At 41.4% G+C, this 27,984-nt stretch overlaps 1 protein-coding gene and 1 pseudogene across 1 annotated transcript; both read right to left on the bottom strand.

The window, feature by feature from the left end:
* Positions 1–159: 159 nt before the first annotated feature.
* Atl3 (atlastin GTPase 3) lies at positions 160–27,978 on the bottom strand. The gene is made up of 12 exons (XM_090347469.1): positions 27,845–27,978; positions 27,288–27,431; positions 25,565–25,669; positions 24,869–24,919; positions 12,940–12,996; positions 11,345–11,437; positions 10,324–10,462; positions 4,772–4,899; positions 4,134–4,190; positions 2,167–2,238; positions 1,273–1,704; positions 160–410 (listed from the first exon to the last, which is right to left on the bottom strand). Exons 1-12 carry the CDS (start codon positions 27,866–27,868, stop codon positions 324–326), a joined length of 1,389 nt encoding a protein of 462 aa, XP_090203595.1. The 5' UTR covers positions 27,869–27,978; the 3' UTR covers positions 160–323.
* On the bottom strand, positions 19,096–20,736 carry LOC150052421 (etoposide-induced protein 2.4 homolog; annotated as a pseudogene).
* Positions 27,979–27,984: the final 6 nt, after the last annotated feature.

Below are 27,984 nucleotides of genomic sequence, written 5' to 3'. Positions count from 1 at the left end.
TCAAGCTTAAAAGGCACTAAGTGGCATGTAGAAGCCTTACAAGCTACATTTCCATTTTTTCCTGTAGCTTTTCCCTATAAAGTGCACAAAGCAGAAAGTGATAAGCAATAAACATAGATGTGGAAGTGCTTCCAAGAAGAATGGAAGTGTACTTAAGCATTTGAAAACACAGGAGAGATCACATCATTTATTTCTGTGTCCTGTTTCAGCTCTTCCCAGACAGTCCAAGATCTGCCATTCCTGGGGATCTTGACCCATGGTGGCAGCAGCAGAAATTAGACATCTAGGGGCCAGCTGGGCTCTTGAATCTTCTAGTTAAGATGCTATTGAGATTTTTTATCCACAGGTGGTCTCCCAACAACTGCGTCCCGCACAGCAGCCTGAGTAGAATTACCAATATGAGCAGAAGCCTGCAAAAGTCCATTTATTCAACATGTCAGCTAATAATACAACAAAAGTACCAAGAAAGCAAGTGCTTGGTGATAAATCCTCAAGTATCCCCTCCATCAACATCAGCGCACTGCAGAAGCAGGAGAGTGAGGAGGAGGGCTGCAGGGGAGCTGTGATCGCAGATGACTTCTAAAAGTTGGTAGGACATCTGCTCCATAACTGGGATGGAAGCTCACTGGCTTTGCTCACTGCCTTAATCTTTTCACAGAAAAAGAAACAAACCAGTCTCAAAACTATAAGACAGGGGATCATATCCACGTTAAAAGCCATTAGCTTTGTAAAAGATTTAAAATGGAGATGGAACACTTCATTGAGTTTACATTCTTTTCAAGCTCTTGTCGTTCAGGGAAGCAATAATCAAGAGGCTGTAGATAGGGAGACTCATCAATATTCAACGTAAGAGTGTTTAATAAAAAATTTCTCATGAGGAAGACTTCTAAGCTGGAATCTCTCTTACATTAAAAGGGTCATTTTTAGGAGCCGGGAGTTTGGCCTAGTGGTAGAGTGCTTGCCTAGCATGCATAAAGGCCTGGATTCGATTCCTCGGTACCACATGCATAGAAAAAAACTGGAAGTAATGCTGTGGCTCAAGTGGTAGAGCTCTAGCCTTGAGAAAAGTCCACACCACGACTAGCAAAAAAAAAAAAAAAAGAGAGAGGGGGGTGTCATTTTTAGGGATGTTAAGATATTAGGAACAAATATATTAATAGTCTAAATAAAATGTAAAGGTCATCATGATAAAAAATAAACAATGCAAGTTTCTCCAGCCTTCATAAGTATCTGTCCATCATCCAACCAACCTCCTAAACCAGGACCACTTACCTGTTCTAATACATACGCTGCACCAGAATCAATAGCTCCACCCAGCTCACGATATTGACCGGAATATCTGATGTACCCCCAGGTGAGGAGGGCTATTAACAGCAGGCCAACCATAAAGTTGAACAGCTGGGCCACAGACTCCAAACCAATGAAGCCAGTAAGGCCTGAGGCTATATACAAAGCTGCAATGCCTGTGAACAGTACTGCTGGGGTTTGGAAGGTGCTGAAAACGTTCTTGCTACTATTGTGCTTGCAGAAATTCTCATAGAGCTCCTTGATTTCCTCCTCCAGCTCCTGCTGATAACGAAAGCTGAAATCCTTCCCACCCATCTTTTTGGTCTTCTTAAATTGGTCCAAAGCAAGTTGCCTAAATTCACAGTGCTTCTGATCTAAGATGTCTGGAGACAAATAAGGTTTCTCTCCTCCACAAACCTAAAAATAATGAAGACATGTTTATGCTATGTTGAACATTCCTTTCAAGTGTCAGATGGCATAAGTAAAAAAATACAGAAAAGGTTAGGATGTTTTAAGATATTAGACATTAACTAGAGCAAGTGTGGACTGTGATCACAGAAAGGTTGTGTCAAATACAAACATACACACACACACACACACACACACACACACACACACACCATACACAATTCAAAGATGGCCAAGTCCAATGAAGTCAGACTTCATACTTAAATAACAAGTGTAACAATCAGCAAAGCAGGAATATGCTAAGAAAGCCTGGTTAGAAATGGTAATCATTAGAGACTGCAATAGTAAGATAATCTAAAAACACACTGTTGCCATATCATCTTCAGTATAGTAAAGAGGTTCAATTTCAGGCTTTTGAAGGCAGTAGCAATACTCAGGTCTACAGAGAGAGAAAAGGCAGATGACTCATACCTCTTCCATGTTGTTATAATAAATGTCCTTTGCAGAGGCTGCAGCTGCTAAATTGTTGGCTTCAGCGGTAGCCTTAAAAAAAAAAAGAAGTGGTAACCTCTCTCTCTCTCTCTTTTTGTGGGTAATGGGGCTTGACCTCGGCTTGGACACTGTCCTTGAGCTCTTCAGCTCAAGGCTACCACCCTACCCTTGAGCCACTTCCCGCTTACTAGAGATTAATTGGAGATAAGAGTCTCAGGTCCTTTTGTGTCTGGGCTGGCTTTGAACCTTGATCTTCAGATCTCAGCCTCCTGAGTGGCTAAGATTATAGGCGTGAGCCACTGGTGCCCAGATTAAAACATCTGCTTTTTTTTTTTTTTTTTTTTGCCAGTCATAGGGTTTGAATCAGGGCCTGGGCACTGTCCTTGGGCTTTCTCAAGGCTGGTGCTCTACCACTTGGAGCTGCAGTGCCAGTTTTGGCATTTTCTGTGTATATGGGTACCAAGGAATTGAATGTAAGCCTTTGTGCATGCTAGGCAAGCATTTGCTCCCAGACCAAAACATCAGTCCTCAAACCTCAGAAACTTTAGCATAAATTAAGTTTCCAAAACGTAAGAAAAAGACAATTTCCTTGCTTCAATTTTAAATTCATGAAATATATGCAAAGCTTTGGTTAGGGATGTAGCTCAGTGGTAGAATAGACTGCTTACTTAACATGTGCCAAGCCTTGGATTCAGTGCCAAGCCTTGGGTTCAATGCCAATTAGAAGAAAATAAAAAAACCTGGCTGCCAGTGGTTCACACCTATAATCCTAAGTACTCAGGAGGCTGAGATCTAAGGACTGCAGTTTGAAGCCAGCTTGGACAAAAAAGTCTTTGAGACTCTCATCTGCAATAAACTATTCAAAAAAGCTAGAAGTGGAGTTGTGGCTCAAGTGATAGAGTGCTAGTCTTGAGATACAAGGTCAGAGAAAGCATCCAGGCCCCAAGTTCAAGCCCCAAGACTGGCAAAAACAAACAAATAAATAAAAGCAGGGACTGGGAATGTGGCTTAGTGGCAGAGTGCTTGCCTAGCATACATGAAGCCCTCGATTCAATTTTATCACCACATAAACAAAATAAATTTAAAAATACAAATAAAAGCCAGGTGCAGTGGCTCAGGCCTATAATCCTAGCAAGCCCAGGCACTAGTCTATGAGACTCTTATCTCTGATTAACTACCAGGAAGCTAGAAGTGGTATTGTGACTCAAGGGGTAGGGCAGTAGCCTTGAGCTGAAGAGCTCAAGGACAGCGCCAAGGCCATGACCAACAACAACAACAAACAGAATTTGATATTTTGGCAATAGATATTCTCATATTCAGCAAGTCAGAAAGTATGTTTTAATTGAAAATAAAAAATCTGAGCAGTGAATCTAAATAGACTTGCACTACTAAAGTGAAGTACAGATGAATGGAAGCTACCTGGATAAATTTCACCTAGATAATGGAAGTAGTGTTTTCCAAAGTGTATCTGGAGGGAAGAACAGGCCCAGAGAGGAGAAGTTGCTCTACAACCCCACTGTGAGAGGGTGCACCGCTGCCATCAAACGTGCTAAAACGCAACAGACATCTGCATAATGGGCAAGGAGAGTAATCAGTCTTTCTTTTTCTTTCTTTCTTTTTTTTTTTTGGTAGGTCATGGGGTTTGAACTCAGGAACTCGGCACTGTCCCTCAGCTCTTTAGCTCAAGGATGGCGCTCTACCACTTTGAACCACAGTGCCACTTCCAGTTTTCTGGTGGTTAACTGGAGTTTATTAAGAAGAGTCTCATGGACTTTTGTGCCTGGGCTGGCTAAGATCCTCTGATCACAGCCTCCTGAGTAGCTAGGATTATAGGCATGAGTTGCCAGTGCCCAGCATACTGTCTTCTTACAGTACATGGCTTTATCATATATAGGGTCAACTCCATTAAAAAGGATTGTCATTTAGAATATCAAAGAACTGATTACCTGAAGCATGGATTTGGGGTGAGGCAGATCTTCTCCTTGGTAAATTTTAATATATGCCTTAAAATATAAACATAAAAATCGTGAGAAATGCCATTCTAAAATACTTTAAGTTTTGAAAACAGTGATCATACAATTATATTTTCCAAAGGACCTAGAATTGGGAATTAGCAGAAACACAACACACCTTTAAAATGTGCACGTTAGCATTTCTAGTTATCTAAAACATTCTCAAGCAGCACAAGCCTCCTAAGGCTAGGATTCCCATCAGACTCCCCATGCACACTGGCCTCACCACGACCTGTGGGGCAGAGGCTGCCCACCTGGGATAGTTGTGTCACATCTAGATGCCATTTCTTACTCACAGCAACTTCCTAACCACCTCCTGTCCACACCATCTTCCTTGAGGACCAATCTTCCTTTAGGCACAGTAACCACTACTCTAAGAGAGTGCAAAAAAAGAGCCATTTGCTTCTTAGGCACATACTGCCACCCAGTGGCCTATGCTTGGAAGTACATGACGATCTCAAAATGCCTCAAAATTTCCCCCAGGAGACTTGAATATTGACATTCAGAATGGTTTATAATCTTTGTTAGTTTTACCAAAAACCAAACTATTGGAAATTAAAACTCATATTTACCTTAAAATACTCCAGCAGTCCCCGGCAGGTGACTTTTGAACCATTGATCTCCTTTTCCATTAACTTAGATGGGTTTAATACATATGGTATCAGTACCTGCAACTGCTCTTTGAATTCACCAGCAATATCTGTCCACAAGATGAAGGAGGAAACAAGAAGCCATACAGCTTTATTCAACCAAGGTCAGCATAAAAATCAATGCTCATAGTCTATCCAATTATAACATTTGTCTGTGTAAAGGAGGGATAGGGAAGAGGATAGTGCTAGACTGTTTGGTACTTTCTAACTCTGACCAGGTTACTGACACATCTCTGTCCTGAAGTGCCTTTGTCTCTTTTGCTCTTATCATCTCTAGGTAAGAAAAGAATGTACAGAGCATCTTATCCTGGTTTTCATTTTGAGATATTTAATCCATTCCCTAGTCTTTTGCTTTTTGTTTTGCCAATCCTGAACTCTTAGCCTGAGTACTACCCTTGGGCTTTCTCAAGGCTATTGCTCTGCTTGAGCCACAGCGCCATTTCCAGCTTTTTCTGAGTATGTGGTACCAAGGATTAGAACCCAGGGCTTTGTGCATGTTAGGCAAGCACTCTACCACTAGACAACCTCCCAACCCTATTCCCTAGTCTAAAGAAATATCAATTCTGTTATCTGGGTACTGGTGGCTCATACCTGTAATCCTAATTACTCAGGAAGGTGAGATCAGGAGGTTGCTGTTAGTCCCAGCAGATAAATCTACTAGATTCAATTTCTAAAATAACCAGCAAAAAGTAGAGTTGAAAATGTGGCTCAAATGGTAATCAGCTGAGTAAGCAAGAAAAGTGAATGCAAAGCCCTAAGTTCAAACCCCAGGAGCATCAGCAAGAAAAAAGAAATTTCAGTGCTGTGTTTTGGGAGACAGAATTGGTTTTGTTGGGGAAAGGGTTGTTGTTGTTATTGACTTGTTTCTTTGTTGTTTTGTGACCGAGTCTCACTATACAGCCCAGGCTGTCCTTGAAACTAAGTCTCCTGCCTGTGCATTCCAAGGAAATTTCACTTTTCAGAGAGTAAGGTCTTCAAAACAATGTCATAGGACTAGGCAAGACTCTTATATCATCCTTTCAAATCAACTTGAACTTGAAAACCATTCATTTGCTCTGTGTGTGTGTGTGTGTGTGTATGTACACACACACACACACACACACACACACACACACACACACACACACACGCACTCATGCTGCTCCTGGGGCTTGAACTCAGGGCCTGCCTGGGCTCTGTTCCTGAGCCTCTCTGTGTTCAAGGCTAGCACTCTACTGCTTGAGCCACAGTGTCACTTTCAGCTTTTTCTGAGTAATTTATTGAGGATTAGAGTCTCATGAATTTCCTGCCTAGGCTAGCTTTCAACAGTGACTCTCAGATATCAGCCTCCTAGGATTACAGAGGTGAGCCACTGGCACCTGGCTCGCTCTATTTTTACTAATAGTTTAATGCTAAAAGAAGTAGAGGAACCTGTTCCCCCATGGTATTATTTCTTGGTAACTCCTCAGAGGCCTCAAGATAAAGATGATCATGATGATAGAAAAAGCGACAAGTTCTAAGCAGGTTCCACAAAAGTTTGAGAGAATTATCATGTAAGAACTCTTTCTGCGGCCGGGAGTTTGGCCTAGTGGTTAAAGTGCTTGCCTAGCATGCACGAAGACCCGGCTTCGATTCCTTGGTACCACATACATACAAAAAAGCCGGAAGTGGTGCTGAGACTCAAGTGGTAGAGCTCTAGCCTTGAGAAAGTCCAAGGACAGTGCTCAGGCCCTGAGCTCAAGCCCAGGACTGGGGGAAAAAAAAAAAAAAATCTTTCTGCAAAGTAAGAATGAGCAAGTCCAACACAGAATTAAAATACTTGAGCCTTGAGCTAAAGAGCTGAGGGACAACACCTAGGCCCAGAGTTCAAGTCCCATGACTAACAACAAAAAAAGAATTAAAATACCTAGAAGCTGATTTGTGTATTATCTTTCTAGAAAAGTTCTTACTCCTATCAAAGTAAAACTCTTTAAACTCCATAAACCTACTTGAATGTGAAAAAGATTAAACTAAAAAAAAAAAAAAAAAAAAAAAAGGGGGAGGGAAGGGATTTGTAGGGCTTGAACTCTGAGCCTGGGCCCTGTCCCTGAGCACTTCAGCTCAAGGTTATCACCCTACCCCTGGAGCCAAAGCGCTACTTCCTGTTTTCTAGTAGTTAATTGGAGATAAGAGTCTCTAGGACTTTAGTGCCTCCAGCTAGCTTTGAAGGTGATCCTCAGATCTCAGCCTCCCGAGTAGCTAGGATTATAGGCATGAGCCACAGATCCTGCCTGGCTATCTCATTACTTTCAATGGTTTTGTTTGTTTAGATATGGTCTCCAGATGCTGGTTTAGAACTGAAGATCTTCCTGGGTGCAGGGATTGTAAATGTGCTCAACCACACCTTGTAATGACTCCATTTTATCCCTTTGGGCATGCTAATTTAGACAGTTCCTCATAAACACATTTGGGGGCCATGAGTTTGGCCTAGTGGTAAGTGTGCCTGCCTAGCCTGCACGAAGACCCAGGTTCAATTTCTTGGTACCACATACATATAAAAAGTGGTGTTATGACTCAAATGGCAGAGCTCTAGCCTTGAGAAAGCCCAAGGACAATGCTCAGATCCTGAGTTCAAGCCCTGGGACTGGGAAAAATAAACAATCACATTTGGACTATTTCCGCTTATTCTATATTTAACAACACCCAAGTACATATCCTTATACATATATATATATATATATATTTTTTTTTTGCCAGTCCTGGGCTTGAGCTCAGGGCCTGAGCACTGTCCTTGGACTTTCTCAAGGCTAGAGCTCTACCACTTGAGCCTCAGCACCACTTCCGGCTTTTTTTTTTTTCTATGTATGTGGTACCGAGGAATCGAACCCGGGTCTTCATGCATGCTAGGCAAGCACTTTAACCACTAGGCCAAACTCCTGGCCCCCTTATACATATATTTTTATCCAGTTATTCAGACAGTTCCTTAGATAAAATACTAAAAGCAAAAGCAAAATACTGGATCAAAGAATACAAATAATATAAATTCTGATACTGCAGCATTTTTTGTGAAAAAAGACTTACACTGATATATTTGTGCCTTTTTGGTTATTAACTGCCGCACACATTTTCAGTAATATATGCAGAGCTTTTTGTTTGGTTTGACTGGTTTTGTATTATTAGAAACTGACTCCAGAGCCATGAGAATTCTAGGCAAGCATTCTACCACTGAGCTTTATACCACAAATCTGTAATCGTTTTTGGATTTGCCTCTTCATGTAAGAAAGAAAGAATTAAACCTTAGAAATGTATTTTAGCCAGGCTTGGTGGCTCACGCCTGTAATCCTGGCTACTCAGGAGGTTGAGATCTAAGGATTGCGATTCAAAGCCAGCCTGGGCACTAAAGAACGAGAGACTCTTATCTCCAATGAACCACTAAAAAACAAGAAGTAGGGCTGAGGCTCAAGGGGTAGAGCGGTAGCCTTGAAGAGCTCAGGGACAGTGCCCAGGCCCAGAGTTCAAGCCTTATTACACCCCCCCCCCAAAAGAAAGAAAAAGAAATGTATTTTATAGTTCCATCTTAGACAAGGGTACCAAACAGTACATAGGGAAGAGACTAACTGATATAAGCAAGAAACAGCATAATCCATACTTGGTGATTAAACCATTCACAATCTGTATATATGTATAGACATTTAAACAGTGCCTAGCCCCCCCCCCCCCAAACATATATCCATCTAGAGGCTCAGATTGTGATCTCATTTGGAAATAGTCTCTGCAAATGTACTTAGCTAAATAAAGTAAGGTCTTGCTGGATTAGAGTGGCCTCACATTCCAAGACTAGTGAGTGAGCCCATATGAAGAAGGGAGAAGACAAAGAAGGCAACTCCATGACAATGAAACAAGATTGGAGTGACAGCCATAAGCCAAAAATGCAAAGGTTTGCTAGCAACTACCAGAGCCTAGGAGGGAGGCATGACATTCACTCTCAGAAAAACAGCCTCAGTTTTGGGCCTTCTGAACTATGAGGGAATAAATTTCTATTGTCTGGGGCACCTGATTTGTGGTAACAGTCTGAAAAAAAACCCTATTTCCTGGGAAAAACAAATAATGGAATTGCCATTTTTATAGGTTTTTACCTGATAACCTGAGACCATAAGGCAAGGACATGAAAAAAAAAAAAATTCACTCTAATCCATTCTCTCCTAAACATTGCAACTTAAAAATTCCACTGGACAAGTCAATGTAGGTTGGTAAAAGTAAAGCTAACAATAGAGCACTGCTAACACTCAAAGAACATATTACCTACTCACATATATAGGCAAATGTATACTCTCTTATGAAAAGCTGAAAATTCCCTCACAACTGCTTTTTATGTAAGAGATTCTAACTTCACTATTTGCCAAAGCAGATTTCTCTCCCCAAATCAGACCTCAGTCTTGTATTTTTCAATCACCATATAACAAGCTGAAAGTATCCTCCTCAAGAAAGCTATCAGACACCAAAAGATATACTAAGGACATATAGAAGATAAAAGTTAAATCTCTCAAATTCCATTTGTTTTGCAATACTAAGACCAGAGAGAATTTGAATCTTAAATCAGATGAGTAATTTTCTTGAATCAACTGAATCAAAGTAAAAATGATGCACTGCATATTTAATGAGACTAAGAAAAACTTCCCCTTTGAAACTTAAGATCCTCAGGTTACAGAATAGTACACATCTTCTAAAAGACTTCCTCCAAACAACAAAGGAACATTTCAGCAGTGTGCCTTTAGGGCACCACAATCTAGACATGAATTTCTTTACTTTTAACCCAACACTTTAGAGTGGGTTACTTAACCTTCTGCATTTTTGAGGTTCCTCATCTGTAAGATAAAGGAATGATATCAACTTTACAGAGATTACCAGGAGCAGCTTACACAAAACTGGGAACTCAGCTAGGCCTATAAAAGTAGTAGATGCTTATTATCTCCACACTATTGGGAAACTGAGAAACTCAAATAAGCTTATACACAAAGTGCTCAGCTTAACATACATACCCAGGACCTGCCATCAAATGACTCAAGGATGAGGAACCTAAGAGTCCCAGCTGATTGATCCCTCCAAATTGAACATCCTTAGCACTTCCTGACATTAACACATGACCCAGCATCAGGTTTGCTACAATCACAAGTATGGTGGAAATAACAGCTAGGCCACACTTCATGATACCTTCCTTATAAAGCTAATTTTACTTGATAAATACTAGCTAAGTTTGGTCTTCCTTTATTTAGCAGTTTTATTCTTATAAATCAACAACTATAGAATGACTCTCAGAAAGATCATAGTGCCTATTACACATTTTCAGATGGAGAAACAAGTAAGCTAGTTGGTATAAGCAAGTCAGAGAAAACCCTAAACGAGAAACTAAACTATTATTCTAACAGAACACACAACTTCTCTTAAGCATTCAATTGATTTGTAATTGATATTTACTGGTCATTATTTAGTTTCAAAGATCAACATATGTAACACACCTTTCAATTTCCCATTAAACTCAGGGCTTGTGGCCACCTGGAGTCCTGGATGTGGTAAGAGAAAACAGGTGACATCGGAGAAACATGAGTGAATATGATTTCGAACATTCTGAATTTCTTCATGTTGATGTTCCTTCACCTGCCAATGAAGACCAACATTTTACAAACCAAAAACTATTTGGTTTTCTTCACCAGAAATCACTAGTATGAGGACAGAAGAAAAACTTCCCAACTCTGATGGGTCACAATGGCCAATGAGAAAACTCAGAACTCAAGAAATGAATGCAGGCCGGGAGTTTGGCCTAGTGGTTAAAGTGCTTGCCTAGCATGCATGAAGACCTGGGTTCGATTCTTCGGTACCACATAGAAAAAAGCCAGAAGTGATGCTGAGGCTCAAGTGGTAGAGCTCTAGCCTTGAGAAAGTCCAAGGACAGTGCTCAGGCCCTGAGCTCAAGCCCATGACTGGCAAAAAAAAAAAATAAATGAATGCATGGTGTGACTATCCATGCATGCCTTCCATAGCTAAATGAACAGGTACTAAAGAATGTGTTTAAAATGAGTATTGCACAATGTTTAAGAACAAGAGGAGGTTTGTGGATTGGAAAGAAAATCTACCCAGTGAGTGGTGACTAACAAAGGACTCTTATATGAGGCCACATAAACTGGCCTAGCCTGTTTGTATTCATGCCAAAGAAAGTAAATAAGAATACGGAATAGAAATAGAACTAAAATTCTGAATGTAGTCTTCCTAAAAGCACACATAGAACCTGGCTCAAAAACGTGAAATGAAAATTATAACCATTCTTAGGCTTCCGCCCAGAATTCTCCAAAGTCCAAGTACTTTATATTTCCAGGTTTTTAAATTTTAAAATAATAATATTGTAAGTTTATCCTTAAGATTCATACAAATTTAATATATTGAGTGCCATCATCAATATTCTGACTTAAATTCCACTGCCAAAGGCAAATGAGGAATTTTCGCTAGTTTAGAAAATTCCTAAGGGATTATTTTCCCACTTACCTGTAAGCGTTTCTCCAAAAATGCCATTCCTCCTTTTAGTCCATAGTTGTATTCATAAGGGAAACTCCAGTCTCGAATTAGAAACATCAGTGTCTATTTCAGCAAAGAGTAAGACATGTTAAAATACAGCATAAATACATTTAAAAGTAACAACTGAAATACTTCTTTGCATAACACCAAATTTGTCAAAGGAAATAAGCATGTGTTCAAGTCAAGGGTGAAGTTATCAAGCCCAAGTAAACAGGAATAGAAGAGACTGTTTAGAAAAAAAAATTCAAGGAGTTGGGTGAGGTTGGGAGAGGTAGGGGAGGACAATGGAAAGGGTGACATTCATCAGTACAACATTCATCAGCATATTGTACTCATAAACTGGTATGCTGAATTAGAAATCCCTTTGACCAACTACTTAAAGGTAATGTTTAATTTAAAAAATTAAAACGCATACTAAATACAGGGTTCTATCCTAAAAACAAACAGGAGGAATAGTCAGGGAGAAAACATGACACTGCCAAACCATAACATCACATCTGTTATAGAAAACAGAAGATACAGGGGCCGGGAGTTTAGCCTATGGGAGAATGCTGGCCTAGCATGCATGAAGACTGGGGTTCAATTCTTCGGTACCACATACAAAGAAAAAGGCTCAAGTGGTAGAGCTCTAAACTTGAGAAAAACTCAAGGACGGTGCTCAGGCCCTGAGCTGGCCAAAAAAAAAAAGAAAAAGAAAAGAAAACAGAAGATGTAGTCAAGCTTAGAATACAGAATAGTCCCAGAATAAAAAAATAATAGGGAAGCGGGCCTGGTGGCTCACGCCTGTAATCCTAGCTACTCAAGAGGCTGAGATCTGAGAACAGAGGTTCAAAGCCAGGTCTAGCAAAAAAAAAGTCCACGAGACTCTTATCTTCAATTAAGCAGCAGAAAACCAGAAGTGGCACTGTGGCTCAAGTGGTAGAGCGCTAGCCTTGAGCTGAAGAGCTCAGGGGCAGCCACCAGGCCCAGACTTCAAGACCCAGGACAGACCAAAACAAACAAACAAAATAATACTTGGGCTAGGAGTTTGGTCTCATGGTAGAGTTCTTGCCTAGCATGCATGAAGATTCGGGTTCAATTCCTCTATACCATATACATAGAAAAGCCAGAAATGGTGCTGTGGCTCAAGTGGTAGAGCTCTAATGAAGAGAAAGCCCAAGAACAGCACTCCCTGGCACTGGCCCAAAAAAAAAAAAAGGTAAAAAAAACCACTTAACTTTCAAGCCATATAAAAATAGGTAGCAGTCAGATGCTGGTGGTTATTGCTTGTAATACTACTACTCAGGAGGCTGAGGTCTGAGGATCTCAGTTCAAAGCCAACCAGGGCACGAAAGTCTGTGAGACTCTTAACTCTAATTAACCACCAGAAAAATAGAAGCGGTGCTGTAGCTCAAGTGGTAGAGCACTAGCAGAAAGCTGAAGAGCTCAGGACAGTGCCCAGGCCCAGAGTTCAAGCCCCATGGCTGACCAAAAAAAAAAAAAGGAAGCAGGCCAGATCTGACCTGTGAGCTGTGATCTGTGAACCAAAACCAAGACATGCATTATATTCATAGTTAATATATTACCTGGAAGGGTTTTTGGAAAATTTCATCCATTGCCAGACGACCATATTCTGTAAAGAGCTATAAAAAAAAACAAGAGTTATCTTTTGTAAGGCAAATTTACTTCTGTGCTATTCTTTAACAAAATACTAATTTAGCAGATTGGATATTCGTATTGAAACTCCAGTTCTTTTTTTTTTGGGGGGGGGGGCGGGTCATGGGGCTTGAACTCTGGCCTGGGTGCTGTCCCTGAACTCTTCAACTCAAGGCTACCACCCTACCCTTGAGCCACAGCCCCACTTCCATTTTCTAGTGATTAATTGGAGATAAGAGTCTCTCCGCTTTGTAGGCTTTGTATTGTTGGGGTTGGCTTTGAACCTTGATACTCAGATCTCAGCCTCCTGAGTAGCTAGGATTACAGGCCTGAGCTACTGCACCTGGCTTGAAATTCCAGTTCTATAGTTTAAAAAGCCCACAGGAAAACCTTAAAATGATCTTGATTATTTCTCTATTTTCTACATCCCAATTTATCACCAAATCCAGAATCCAACCATTCATCAATTCCATATAGCCTGGAATACTCCTAAATGTCCTCATCCCAGCCCTTGCCTCCCCAGACTATTCTCAAGACAGCTGCCACTATGGCTCTGTTACAAAAACATGGTCACTGAAGAACAGCACACTTCTGCTCAAACACTGTACCCTCATTCACTCTCCAGGCACTACAGATAGCTGTGCCTCAAACAAGTGGACACAGGGCTGCCCGAGGGCCTTTGTTCTAACTTCTCTTTTGGCCTATAGTGTTCTTCTCACAAACAGCCTTGGAATCAGCTCCCTCATTTTCTCACATCTTTATTCAAATAGCTCCTTCTCAATGAACTCTCCCAATACCATCTATCTAAAAGGATTACAATTTTCTAGACAGTATTTCCTACCTCCATCACTTTCTTACCCCCCCCCCCCAGTCCTGGGGCTTGAACTCAGGGCCTGAGTGCTGTCCTTGAACTTTCTCAAGGCTAACGCTATACCCATTGAGCCACAGCACCACTTCTGGCTTTCTCTGTATATGTGGTATATGGTACCGAGGAATCAACCCAGGGCTTTGTACATGCTAGTTGAGCATTCTATCACTCCCAGCCTCCATCACTTTTTTTTTTTTTTTTTTTTTTTTTTTTGCCAACTGGGCTTGAGCTCAGGGCCCAGGCATTGTCTTTGGGCTTTCCCAAGGCTAGAACCCTACCAGTTGAGCCACAGCACTACTTCTGGCTTGTTCTATGTATGTGGTACCGACTTGTTCTATGTATGTGGTACCGAGGAATCAAACCTGGGTCTTCATGCATAATAGGCAAACACTCTACCACTAAGCCAAACTCCCAGCCCCACCTCCATTACTTTTTAAAAGAATTATTAGCATCAATTAGTTGCATGAGGGGAATTAATTTTGATATGTTCATTTATGCATATATATATATATATATATATATATATATATATATATATATATCTTGGCCAGACTCACCACCTCAACCCTAATATACTCCTAATATACTTCCCTCCTTTACTGGTCTGAACTAGTGTCCATCTTCTCTATGAGCATTTAAGTCCCATAGGACAAACACATTTGCCTTTTTATTCACTCTGCTTTTCTAGCAACAACAACAACAATGACAAAAAGCAGTGGACCCACAATAGTTGCCCCATCCAAATACCAAAATGGATTCATTAAGATTATAATGTACATGTATATTTACCTTTTTCTTCTTGAAACCTCACAAAAAGTAAAAACAAAGCTTAAGGTTACATACTCCAAGGACAAACCAGAAAGAGTAGCCACAAATGCTATGAAAGGAAAATAAACAGGAAAGAAATATCAACAAACAAGTAGATTCACTATCAGGCATCCTATGATACATACCTATAATCCCAGCACTCAGGAGGCTAGAGCATTAAGATGACAGAGGCCAGTCTAGACAACAAAGTGATATACTGCCTCAAAGAAAGACAGAGAGAGAGACAGAGACAGAGAGAGAGACGGAGAGAGAGACAGGCAGAGAGAGAGAGACAGACAGACAGAGAGAGAGAGGGAGGGAGGGAGAGGCAGAGAGACAGATGAAAAGTAGAAGTGATAGGATAGGATAGGACAGGACAGGACAGGACAGGACATTCTCTCAGCAGAACCCCTAAAAGAAGTCGAGGAAATAATAAATGTACAATACTCTGTACCATGGTTGTGCAAATGGGGTTAATAACTAAAAGTAATGTTTGAACTCTCTGGGAAGACCACCTACACCTCCAGGTTCCTAACCTCTCAGCCCTAGTCTCTTGTTGCTCTCAAAGAAATGTTAAGTATAATGTCTGAAAAGGCTAAAGAATAAAAAAAAAAATCTAAAGTAGGGTATCAATGGCTTGGGTTTATAATCTGAACTAATTGGGAGGCTGCGATAGGAAAGATTGAGGTTGTAGGTCAATCCAGTCAGAAAAGTTTAAAAGACTCCATCTCCACAGAGGGAGGCTAGACATGACATACCCCTGCCCTGTCATCTCAGCAATAAAAAGTACACAACTGGAAATAAGTGACACCCTAACTTAAAAACAAATAAACAACAAAAGAAAAATAGTGAGCTTGGCAATGGTGCTTCATATCTACAATCCTAGCTATTCTGAGAAGCCCAGTTCTAACCTCCAATTAACGAGCAAAAGAGCCAGAAGTGCCAGGCACTGGCGGCTTATAACTACAATCCTAGCTACTCAGGAGGCAGAGATCTGAGGAATGTGATGTGAAGCCCGCCCAGGCAGGGAAAGCCATAAGAATTAACCATGAAGCAAACCAAAAAAGTGGCTCAACCAAAAGTGGCTCAGGGTACCCAAGCCCTGGGTTCAAGCTCCAGGCCCAGCACGCACTCAAAGTCATAAGTATAGGTGAGGCTCAAGTAGAAGAAAGCCAGACAAAAGAGAAAAACAAAAAGCTGAGTGGAGAGCAAGAGTAAAAGATCCTTGGTATTAACATGCACCCACAAACACACTCTCTGACTCTGTCTCTCTGTGTCTCTCTCTCTCTCACACACACACACACACACACACACACACACACACACACACACACACACCAGTAAAAAAAAAAAAAAAAAAAAAACAAAACAGGGTTAGAGACATGGCTCCAGATGTAAGACAGTGAGACCCTGGGTTTATATCTTAGTACCACAATCAAAACAGTCTAGGCCAGGGGGAGGGTAATGGGTACCAAGACATGTGAAAGGGTATCAATGTATATGAATTAATGCACCTTCTATCTGGCAAATATCACGTAACCCTTTTACTAATTACAATAAAAAAAAAAAACCAGTCTAGGCCAGATATGGCAGCGCATTAGTATATGCCTGTAATTCAAGCTGCCTGAGAAGCAAACATAGGAGGATCAAGGTTCAGGGCCAACCTAGAGACAACTTAGCAATACCCTATCTCAAAAACAAGCCAAAGGGCTGGGAGTCTGGCATAGTGGTAGAGTGCTTACCTAGCATGCACGAAGACCAGGGTTTGATTCCTTGATACCACATATATAGAAAAAAGTCAGAAATGGTGCTGTGGCTCAAGTGGTAGAGCTCTAGCCTTGAGAAACCTCAAAGATAGTGCTCAGGCCCTGAGTTCAAGGCCCAGGACTGGCAAAAAAAAAAAAAAAAAAAAAGCCAAGCACAATAGTGTAGACTGTAATCTCAGCTACTTAGGAAGCAAAGATAGAAGGATTGCCATCTCAGGCCAGCTCCAGCAAAAACCTAAGGCCTAAATCAAAAGACAAAGAGCAACAGGACTAAGGACAGGACTCAAGTCAATGACAGAACATAGGCCTTGGGCCTGGGAGCACAGTCTAGTGGTAGAGTGCTCTCCTAGCATGCACAGAGCCCTGGGTTCAATTCCCTGGTATCACATACACCAAAAAAAAAGTCGAAAGTGGGGCTGTGGCTCAAGTGGCATAACACTAGCCTTGAGTGTTCAAGGAAAAAAATAATATTAAATGAAGTAAGCCAGTCCCAAAGGAACATAGGCTCCATGGTTTCCCTCATTTGTAATAATTAGCACACATCTAGGATTCTCCTAACAGAGGATCACAATAGCTCAAAAGCTATGTACATAGGGTCATACAGGATGAGACTAAACGAAATGAACTCTAGGATAGGGAAACAAGAGTTTATCTTTATTCTTAATAGACTATGTGAAGTTATTTCTTTTCTCTTCTTTTCCCTTACGGTTAATGTCATGTGGTTATTGTATCTGCCTTTGTCACCTGGTGTATATATATATATATATATATATATATATATATATATATATATGTTTGTTTATTTGAAATAGGGAAGAAAAGGGGAAAAACAAAGACAACTAGGAGAAGTCTGGAGGGAAAAGGGGACAAAAAACCAGGAAGGGAGCCAGGTGCTGGTGGCTCACGCCTGTAATCCTAGCTACTCAGGAGGTTGAGAGCTGAGAATCTAGGTTCAAAGCCATCTCCACACAAAATGACCTGAAACTCTTATTGCCAATTAACCTCTAGAAAATGGGAAGTGGGGCTTGGCTCAAGGGTAGTATGGTAGCTTTGAGTGGAAGAGCTCAGAGACAATGCCCAGGCCAGTTCAAGGTTAGACGTCAACTGCCTTATTGGAAATTAGTCAAATCCAACTATATATACTGAACAACAATTCCTTAACCCTCTTACCATGTTTAAAGAAATTTCTGACCCAGCAGCACAGTCGCTCAAGCCTATAGTCCTAGCTACTAAGGAGTTTGAGCTCTGAGGATCACGGTTGATCAAAGCCAGCCCAAGCATTAGAGAATGTGAGACTCTCACCTCCAATTATCCACTAGAAAAAGGGAAGTGGGGCTGTGGCTCAAGGAGTAGGGTGGTAGCCTTGAGCTGAAAGAACTCAAGGACAGTGCCAGGCCCAGAGTTCAAGCCCCATGACAGACAAAGAAAGAAAGAAGAAAGAAAAAGAAAGGAAGGAAGGAAGGAAGGGAGGAGAGGGAAGGAAGGAAGGGAAGGAAAGGAAGGAAGGAAGAAATTTCTGGTGGAAGTAATTGCCTGAGAATAAACTTGTATAAATACTGACTTTAGGAATTGGCAACAAAACAGACAATCTTTCCCAAATCACTACACTGATACACCTGGTACATAAGGGCCACCTTTTCCAAGATCTCACTATGCTGTTGAAATTGTTTTGTTTTGGTGCCAGTCCTGGGCTTCAGCTCAAGGCCTGAGTACTGTCCTTGGACTTTCTCAAGGCTAGAGTTCTACCACTTGAGCCTCAGCACCACTTCCGGCTTTTTTCTATTTATGTGGTACCAAGGAATCGAACCTGGGTCTTTGTGCATGCTAGCCAAGCACTCTACCACTAGGCCAAACTCCTGGCCCCTGAAATTGTTTTAAGTAGGGAGCAAGAATAGGAAGAGTGAGCCAGGCACAGTGCTCACACCTGTAATCCTAGTTACTCAGGAGGCTGAGATCTGAGGATCAAGGATCAATGTTCAAAGCCAGCCTGGGCACAAAAGGACCAGAGACTCTTATCTCCAATTAATCACTAGAAAATGGGAAGTGGAGCTTAGCTCAAGGGTAGGACAGTAGCCTTGAGGTACAGAGTTCAGGGGCAATGCCCAGGCCTAGGGGTAGGATGGTAGCCTTAAGCTGAATAGCTTAGGGACAGTGCCCAGGCAGAGTTTAAGCCCCATGACCCACAAAAAAGAAAGAAAGAAAGAAAGAAAGAAAGAAAGAAAGAAAGAAAGAAAGAAAGAAAGAAAGAAAGAAAGAAGGAAAGAAAGAAAGAAAGAAAAGCATAGGAAGAGCGAGAGAGGGGCTGAAGTGGACTTAAATAGTATACATATATATGAATGGATTTATATACATATATAGACATTTATATAGACAGTGGTGCTGTGGCTCAAGTAGCAGAGCACTAGTCTTGAGAAAACCCAAGGACAGTGCCCAGGCCCTGTGTTCAAGCCCCAGGACTGGCAAAAGAAAAGGAGGAGGAGGAAGAGGAAAAGGAAAAGAAAAATAGATTATGAAAAGGACCCTTGGAAGAATATGTCCCAACTTTCCTGGCAGGGGAAGGAAAACAGAGAAAAGAGTTGCCTCCATCTTTCATCCAGTCCCACTTTTCCTCTGACTGAACAGCAGACAACTCCAACAGCAGCAGCCTAAAGTATAGCAGATGGATGAGGTGAAGGAAATGTCTCTGCAGAAGTTCAACTGCCCAGGGCAGATTGCAAGTAGACTATCTTCTAGAAGAGTTAGTTGCTTAAGAAGATCAAGGCTGGAAGCCAGGCACAGTGGCTCACGCCTGAAATCCTAGCTACTCAGGAGGCTCATATCTGAGTATCACAGTTCAAAGCCAGCCCATTCACTAAAGTCCAGGAGATCCTTATCTCCAATTAACCACCAGAAAACCAGAAGTGGCACTGTGGCTGAAGGTGCAGGGTAGTAGCCTTGAGCTAAATAGCTCAGGGAGAGTGCCCAGGCCCAGAGTTCAAGACCCACGACCGACCAAAAAAAAAAAAAAAGAGGAAGAAGAAAAAGATCAAGGCTGGGAGTTTGACCTAGTGGTGGAGTGCTTGCCTAGCATGTACTATGACCAGAGTTCCATTCCTCAGTACCACATATAAAGAAAAAAAAAAAAAGCCAGAAGTGGTTCTATGACTCAAGTGGTACAACAGTAGCCTTGAGAAAGCCCAAGGACAGTGTCCAGGCCCTGAGTTCAAGGCTCAGGACCGGTCAAAAAAAAAAAATCATCAAGAGGCACAGCTGGAAAAAGTTCACTTTTCCAGGGGTCTTCACTTCACTGGCACTGATCATGAATAAAGGAAAGAAGATAGAGAAGAGGCAGCCACAAATCATGTATGAGAACTGCATTGTTGTGAGGAAATGTAAGGGCAAACCAAATCTAAAGTGGCAAGGCCAGTTCATTTCTATGTTTGACAATTGCTGGTATATTTCAATTCCTTTATTGAACCAACCATATTCAAAGCATACAGTGAATAGAAATGGGACATATACAGCAGACTAAGCTGCTGACCAACAAGACAGATGGGAAAGAAATTCAAACATCCCCTGGATAAAGAAAAGAGCCTATAGCAAAATGTTGAAGAGGACGGTCAAGGAATGGATGAAACTTTTCCCTAATACCTCAAATGTTATCAGCTTTGCTAAGCACAAACAGAAAGTATACCCCCAAAGCACCCAAGATTAACCTAAGAATTCCAGACACAATCAAACATCTCCATGTAGCCCAATAATTTGGGCTATTACTAACTCAAGCACAGGGATAAATACTCAAAACAAGAGGGACTAAACCACAGTACTCTGCCATTCCAAGCACAGCACTGGAAAAGCCTGCCTACCGGGTTACTCTCCTGCTACCACTCTATATTCTATACTTGGTACTCTCCCCTGGGCCAGGATACTACTTGCCTTTCTTCACCACTGCTCCTTTCTCTCTTGCTACATTTGAGCATCTAGCTTTAAGGTGGCACAAATAGCCCAGATGAGTCTGACTCCCCTGTCAAAATCCTGGAGAAAGGTTTTGACACTATCAGCCATCTGCTCAGCACTTAAGACTACCAACTCCACAGAGGAAAGACAAGTGCCACAAGTGCCCCAACTATGGATGTCGCAGGCCAGCACTCACGCAACCAGGGCTCTCTACATCTCTGCTCAATGCTTTTCCTTTCCTGGTAGCCAGCTCCACATCAGGGCCAAGGCACTGCACCCACACTGGACATTCTCATTTATATTTTAATTCTGTCCCTACTGAATGTTAAGAGTTTTAATGTCCAGTTCTTTTTTTAAATTTTCTGTTTTTAACAGAATCTTATTATTGCTTACTTAGTTACAACATCTTATCTATGAGGAAAGGAGTTTACATAGAATAAGCAAAAAACCAACACTAAATCATGAAAAATGCATGCCAAGAATAAGACCTTTAAAGCTTCAGAACCAAAAAGGAATCAGGAATCAGGAATCACAGTGAGAATTCAGCAGCAGTACTGGAAGCAGGACAGCAATGAAGCAATGCCTTCAGAATTCTAAAATATTAGTTCCATTCTGTAATCCTAGAATAAAATAAAAATATTCTCAGATTTGAAAAAGTCATCTCCTGGGGCCAGGAGTGTAGTCTAGTGGTAGAGTGCTGGCCCTGCATGCTTGAAACCCTGGGTTCCATTCCTCGGTACTATATACACAGAAGTGGTAGAAAACTGAAGTGGTAGAAAGCTAGTCTTGAGCAAAAAGTGTCCAAGGACAGTGCCTAAGCCCTGAGTTCAAGCCCCAGGACTAGCCAAAAAAAAAAAAAAGTCATCTCTTGGGCATCCTTAGGAGGCTACTAGAAAATGAGTAAAAGGAACCAAGACGGGTGGGGGATGTGGGGGGGGAGGGAAATGGGTACCAAGACATGTGAAAGGGTATCAATGTATGTGAATTAATGCACCTTCTATCTGGCAAATATCATGTAACCCTTTTACTAATTACAATAAAAAAAAAAGAAAGAAAATGAGTAAACGGGAAAAACAAAACAGTAGAACAATGAAGCAATGAAACAATGAGTCGAAGTTGGAAAATGAAAAGAAATTGTTAGTATGATGGCAAAGCTGCTGGATTGATAGCTGTGCCTATGCCTTCAAAAACCAGTCCAGCCCAGGCACCAGTGGCTAATCTGTAATCCTAACTATTCAAGAGGCTGAGATCTGAGAAGCCTGGCAGGAAAGACCTTGAAACTCTACTAACCACCAAAAAGCTGAAAGTGGAGCTGTGGCTTAAGGAACAGTGCCTAATTCCTAAATTCAAACCCTAGGACTAGCACACATACACAAAAACAAAACATGCTACATGCTGCAGTTCTAACAATTAATAAATTATGAATATGACCTTATTCCAAAATAAAAATTTCACACATGTAATTGAGTTAAAATTAAATCACTAAAATGGACCTGACTAGTGTCCTTATAAGAAAAACAGAAACACAAACAGTAAAATGCTATATTAAAGACAGACACAGGGCCTGGTGTTTGGCCTAATGGTTAGAGTGCTTGCCTAGAATGCATGAAGACCCGGGTTCAATTTTACAGTGGTGTTGTGGCTCAAGTGGTAGAGTACTAGCCTTGAGGAAAGCCCAAGGACAGTGTTCAGGCCCTGAGTTCAATCCCCAAGACTGGCACAAAAAACAAAACAAAACAAAACAGGGCTGGGAGTTTGGCCTAGTGGTAGAATGCTTGCCTAGCATGCACAAAAACCCAGGTTCCATTCCTCAGTACCACATGCATAGCAAAAAGCCGGAAGTGGTGCTGAGGCTCAAGTGGTAGAGTGCTAGCCTTGAGAAAGTCAAGGACAGTGCTCAGGCCCTGAGCTCAAGCCCAGGGCTGGCAAAAAAAAACAAAAAACAACCACAAAAAAACACAGAGGGTGGACAGCCATGTGAAGACAGGCAGAGTCTGAAATGTGCAACTGCAAGTCAAGGGATACCAAAGATTGCCAACAAATCATGAAATGCTATAAAGAAGCAAGAAGTGATTCCCAACTCCAGGCTCAGAGAGCCTGGCCTGCCAATGCCTTGATTTCTGACTTAAGGCCTCCAGAATTATAGAATGATTCTGTCCCTTTAAGCTACTCACCTTTTGGCACCATTACAATAGTCCTTGTAAAAGCTAAGATGATGTGAACCATGACTCTCTCAAGCACTTGATATAGCACTAGACCCTCAGACTTACACAAAGTAGGTATTTGAAAAATGTGAAAAAGAAAAAAGCTTAGAAATAGCATTTAGGATTTTTTTTAAAGCTGGACACTGGTGGCTCATGCCTGTAATCCTAGCTACTAAGGAGGCTGAGATCTGAGGATCACAGTTTGAAGGCAGAAGAGAACTCAAGGTAGCTTTTCTTTGCTATCATACTAACAATTTCTCCAATTAACTACTCAAAAACTGGAAGTACTGTAATCCTAGCTACTGGAGGCTGAGATCTGAGGATCAAAGTTCAAAGCCAGCCTGAAAACTAAAGATCATGAGACTCTTTTTTTTTTTTTTTTCAATCCTGGGGCTTTAACTCAGGGCCTGGGCACTGTCCTTGGGCTTTCTCAAGGTTGAGCCACAACACCACTTCCAGCTTTTTCTATGTATGTGGTACCAAGGAATCAAACCTGGGTCTTTGTGCATGCTAGGCAGGCACTCTACCTCTAGGGCCAAACTCCCAGAACCAAGACCATGAGACTCTTCATCTCCAATTAACCACTAGGAAAAAAAAAAAAAAAACCTGAAGTGGCACTAAGGCTCAAGGGATAGGATGGTAGCCTTGAGCTGAAAAGCTCAGGGACAACGCCCAAGCTGAGAGTCCAAGCCCCACAACCACAAAATAAATAAATTAATTAATTAAAATAGAGTACTTGAGACTCTTATCTCCTATCTCCAATTAACTGTCAAAAAACTGGAAGTAGTATTGTGGCTCCAGGAATAGTGAGGTAGCCTTGAGCTGAAGAGCTCAGGGACAATGCCCAGGCCCAGGGTTCAAGCCCTAAGACTGACCAAAAACAACAGAAAAAAAAAAAAAACCCCACAGGAAGTAGAGCTTTGACTCAAAGTAATAGAGCCCTAGCCCAGAAATACGTCCATGCTCTGAGTTCAAGTCTCACAACCTCAAAAAAAAAAAGAGCCGAACATCTGTAGTTCCCACCTGTAATCTTAGCTAGTCAGGAGGCTAAGACCTAAGAATCACCATTTAAAGCCAGCCAGGTCAGAAAAGTTTATAAGACTCATCTCCAACCAATAAAAAGGAAGAACTGGAAGTATGGCTCATTTAGTCACCATGAGCAAAAAGTCTGAGTAAGAGTGAGGCTCAAAGCTGAAGCCCAGATAAACATGTGGAAGAACATGGGTTTGATCCCTAGCACCACCAACCCCCCTCCAAAAAAAAAACTGGTGACATATCCAAGTTTTGACATGAGTTGGGCATAGTTATACATCCTAGCATCCAGGAGGCTGAGGAAGGAGGATCTCAAGGCCAGCCTGGGCTGCATAGTAAGACTGTCTCAAAAAAAAAGTCTTGTCAAGCGTAGATAGGAAATATTCAACAGGACCACTGTGTTCAATCACTGAGTCAGACATTAGTAGAAAAGTCAATTATAAAGGACAAACAATTTTGGTTAACATTAGGATTCATGTTAAAGAATGATTCTTTTGCATGGTGGCTCACACCTATAATCCTAGCTACTCAGGAAACTGAGATCTGAGGATCAAGGTTCAAAGCCAGCCCTGGTACAAAAGGACTTGAGACTCTTCTCTCCAATTAACCTCTAGAAAATGGGAAGTGGGGCTTGGCTCAAGGGTAGGGTGGTAGCCTTGAGCTGAAGAGCTCAGGGATCATGCCCAGGCCCAGGGGTAGGGAAGTAGCCTTGAGCTGAAGAGCTTAGGAACAGTACTCAGGCCCAGAGTTCAAGCCCCACAATCACCACCAACAAAAAAAAGATATATATTTTTATTATATATTTATTAATATAACATATAGCATAATAAATATTTATATATACACTATACGTTACATTATATTATATATAAGGTGTGTGTGTTATGCCAAGCCCACTCAATTTTAGGGTCTTACTGCTCACTGCTCATTCTCCTGTAGTATTTATCCTCAGATATACCTGAAGAACTGTCCATATTCTCTACTCAAAGGCCATTCCTAGCCACCCCTGCTCTACCTTAGCAACAGATACAGAGTATGGAGAATTACTATGAACAGAAAACCTTTCTCCACATTGCAATCATTTGCTAGCTCTAGAACTTTCCTCTACAATAAAACGATTTTTATATTGCCCAGTCTTGCATATGCTAGGTTAGTTCTCTACCCCTGAACTACATCCTCAACCCCTCAGCCTGAAAACTTTAAATGATGGATTATGATATTAAAATATTTGTGAAGGGATATATACCTGCAGCTGTTGAAGATCATCTTCCTGAATGTTGTGGGACAAATTGTAAATCTGGAAAACAAAAATCCAAATTGATACTACTCTAGCATTCATCAAACAAATCCTAAGTAAACCTGAAACACTGAACAGAAGTTTTATACTATTAAATGTTTACATATAAGATCATGGGGTCTGGGCAGGGCGGCTCATGCCTATAATCCTAGCTACTCAGGAAACTGAACTCTGAGGATTGTAGTTCAAAGCCAGCCAGGTCACTAAAGACTATGAGATTCTTATCTCCAATTAATCACCAGGAAACCAGAAAACCATGTGGCTCAAGGGGTGGGATGGTAGCCTTAAGCTGAAGAACTCAAGGAAAACACCCAGGCCCAGAGTTCAAGTCCCAGGATCGACAAAAAAATAAAAATAAAAAAGTTTATGAGGGAAGTTTATACAGTAATACTATTTGTCTTTTGGAAAAATTATGAGTACAAAGCTGAAATCACAAAATGCTTAACAATTTATAATGACTTGAGGTTGCTCAGAATACTTTATTATAAAAGTAGAAAAATAATTTAGCTCCTTCTTGGTCTTCTAACAGCTTAATGTATATCAACAGTTCTGAAAGGAACAGTTATATACCATCACAAGAATTCTAACAGAACTAAAACTAGATGCCTTCACTATATTTCCTCTTATTTCCAAGTAAAGTTTTACCTGAACAGAACTAGTCATGGTACTTAGCGCGAAGATAGTAGCACAGTCTTTCACAGTTGATTGGCTGTCAAATGCCCCTTGAGTATCCATTAAAATAACTGCAACCTAAAGAAAAACCAAGAAAAACAGGTTAAAGTGAGGAAGGGGAAAGTGTAAATGAGAAATTAAAAACTACAGGGAGCATTTATATAACTAATAAACTCAGAGGTTCTATATCATTTTGCTGGAGAGGATTTGCTGAAGACGATTATCTTCTCTGACCTGATTAAGACATATGAAACAAGGGTATACAGGTGGCATAGAAAAACCTAATGATGTACAGCCGCTTAGCTCACTACGCATCTAAGGAGTAAAAAATCCCAGCACCAGGGGGAAAATAAAGAGGAAGACACTGTGTAAAAGAGATTACAGGTCATGGTAGAGCATTTGCCTGGCATGTATTAAAACCCTGGATTTGATCCCCCAAACACTTCACAAAGAAGATATAAGTGAGTAGTATACAATGCTAGGGCTGTGGGAAGTGAATGACCACCTTCCAAACAGTGAGATCCCTCAGTCCCAGGGCTATCTACCCAGGCACAGTTAAGAAAGAATATGAACAACTGAGAGTTCAGATTCTGGAAAGTGAAAACTGGGGTGGAGGAAAGAGAAGCACACTGACAGCTACATTCTGTTAAAATTCTAGCACTAAGTATCTGACCTTTTATACTATATTCACACATTACTACTATTATTATTATTATATGATGCCAAAGTTTCACTCAGGGGTCTTTTTTTTTTTTAGCCAGTCCTGGTGCTTGAATTCCTGGGCACTGTCCTTGGGCTTTCACAAGGCTAGTGTTCTACTCCTTGAGCCACAGTACCACTTCTGGCTTTTTCTGTGTTGTGGTTCCAAGGAATCGAACTAAAGGCTCTGAGCATGCTGGACAGGCACACAAGCCCAGCCCTCAGGGGCCTTATACTTGCTAGGCTTGCTTGACTAGCACTCTTGTTACTCTAGTCTGACTTTTGCTGGTTAACTGGAGATGGAGTCTCATGGACTTTTCTGCCTAGGCTAGCTTCAAACCGTAACCTTCTAAGTCTCAGCTAGGATGCTAGGATGAATTACAGTCATGAACCATAAGGGCCTAGTTGCCACTCTTTTTTTTTTTTTTTTTGGTCAGTCACAGGGCTTGAACTCTGGGCCTGGGTACTGTCCTTGAGCTGTTCAGCTCAAGGCTACCGCCCTATCCCTTGAGCCACAGAGCCACTCCCGGTTTTCTAGTAATTAATTGAAGATAAGAGTCTTACTCACTAACTTTGGTGCCCAGGCTGGCTTTGAACCAAGATCCTCAGATCTCAGCCTCTTGAACAGCTGGGATTACAGACGTGAGCCACTACATTCAGCTTTTTTTGGTCAGAGACCAGGACTCGAACTCAGTATCTAAAGCTTTTGCTCATTGGCTAATGCTCTGGGCCACTCCGGCCACCACTTGAGCCACTCTTCCAACCCCAATGCACAATTTTTTTTTTTTTTTTTTGCCAGTCCTGGGCTTGAGCTCAAAGCCTAAGCATTATCCTTGGATTTTCTCAAGGCTCAAGCTGTACCACTTGAGCCTTAGCACCACTTCCGGCTTTTTTCTATATGTGGTACCAAGGAATCAAGGCCAGGTCTTCGTGCATGCTAGGCAAGCACTCTACCACTAGGCCAAACTCCTGATCCCTAAATCTTTTTCATCCTTACCTTCTTCCCACCTGGCTTCTCCATGGTGAAGACTTCACTCCATATCTGAATTCCAGTAGTTTCTGGGTCAGAGCCTCCTCGCCATGAAAATCCTGTTAATGGTTCTTCTGGGTCACCCAACCAATTTGAATGGCCACCTTCCTTCTGCAGAAGTAAGATATACCCACTAAACTGCTGGTACTTGATTTTTGGGTTTTTTGGCTGAGATACTAAGTATTGAATCACACCTCAAGCATGGTAAGTTCCAAAACTAAACTATACATTCCTACCTCCCACATTAAATCTCTTTTTTTTTTTTTTTCCCCCTGCCAGTCGTGGGCTTTGGAACTCTGGGCCTGGCGCTGTCCCTATGCTCCTTTTGTTCAAGTCTAGCACTGTACCATTTGAGCTGCAGCACCAATTCTGGCTTTTTCTGTGATTAATTCAAGACAGTTTCATGAACTTTTCTGCCCAGGCTGGCCTCAAGCTCTATCCTCAGATCTCAGCCTCCTGAGTAGCTAGAATTACAGGCTGTTTTTTGCTCTTTTCTACCTTGTAATAAACTAATTCTTACTTACCTGAGAATACAAGTATCGCAGCATAAAGTCCAGAATAAAGGATTTGCCCTTTCGGAAGGCACCAGCCACTGATACCACCACCACATCAAGATCTCTAATGTGTTCCTGTAGAAGGATGCTAGTCAAAGCTTTTTCTTCTA

This window comes from Megascapheus bottae, chromosome 16, assembly GCF_031878675.1.
Source record: "Megascapheus bottae isolate mThoBot1 chromosome 16, mThoBot2.hap1, whole genome shotgun sequence".
Classification (NCBI taxonomy): Eukaryota; Metazoa; Chordata; class Mammalia; order Rodentia; family Geomyidae; genus Megascapheus; species Megascapheus bottae.
The sequence above is the reverse complement of the archived record's forward strand: the minus strand, read 5'-3'. Positions and strand labels throughout refer to the sequence as shown.

Bases quoted from the DNA above. Each gene is read 5' to 3' on its own strand.
- Atl3 (XM_090347469.1), bottom strand. From the start codon at position 27,868: ATGCTGCGATACTTGTATTCTCAG. The intron at 2,239-4,133 runs GTAATCAGTTCT...TTTTTTTTTAAG, and splicing joins ACCCCAAATCCATGCTTCAG to GCTACCGCTGAAGCCAACAA. The intron at 411-1,272 runs GTAAGTGGTCCT...GGACTTTTGCAG, and splicing joins CAGCGTATGTATTAGAACAG to GCTTCTGCTCATATTGGTAA.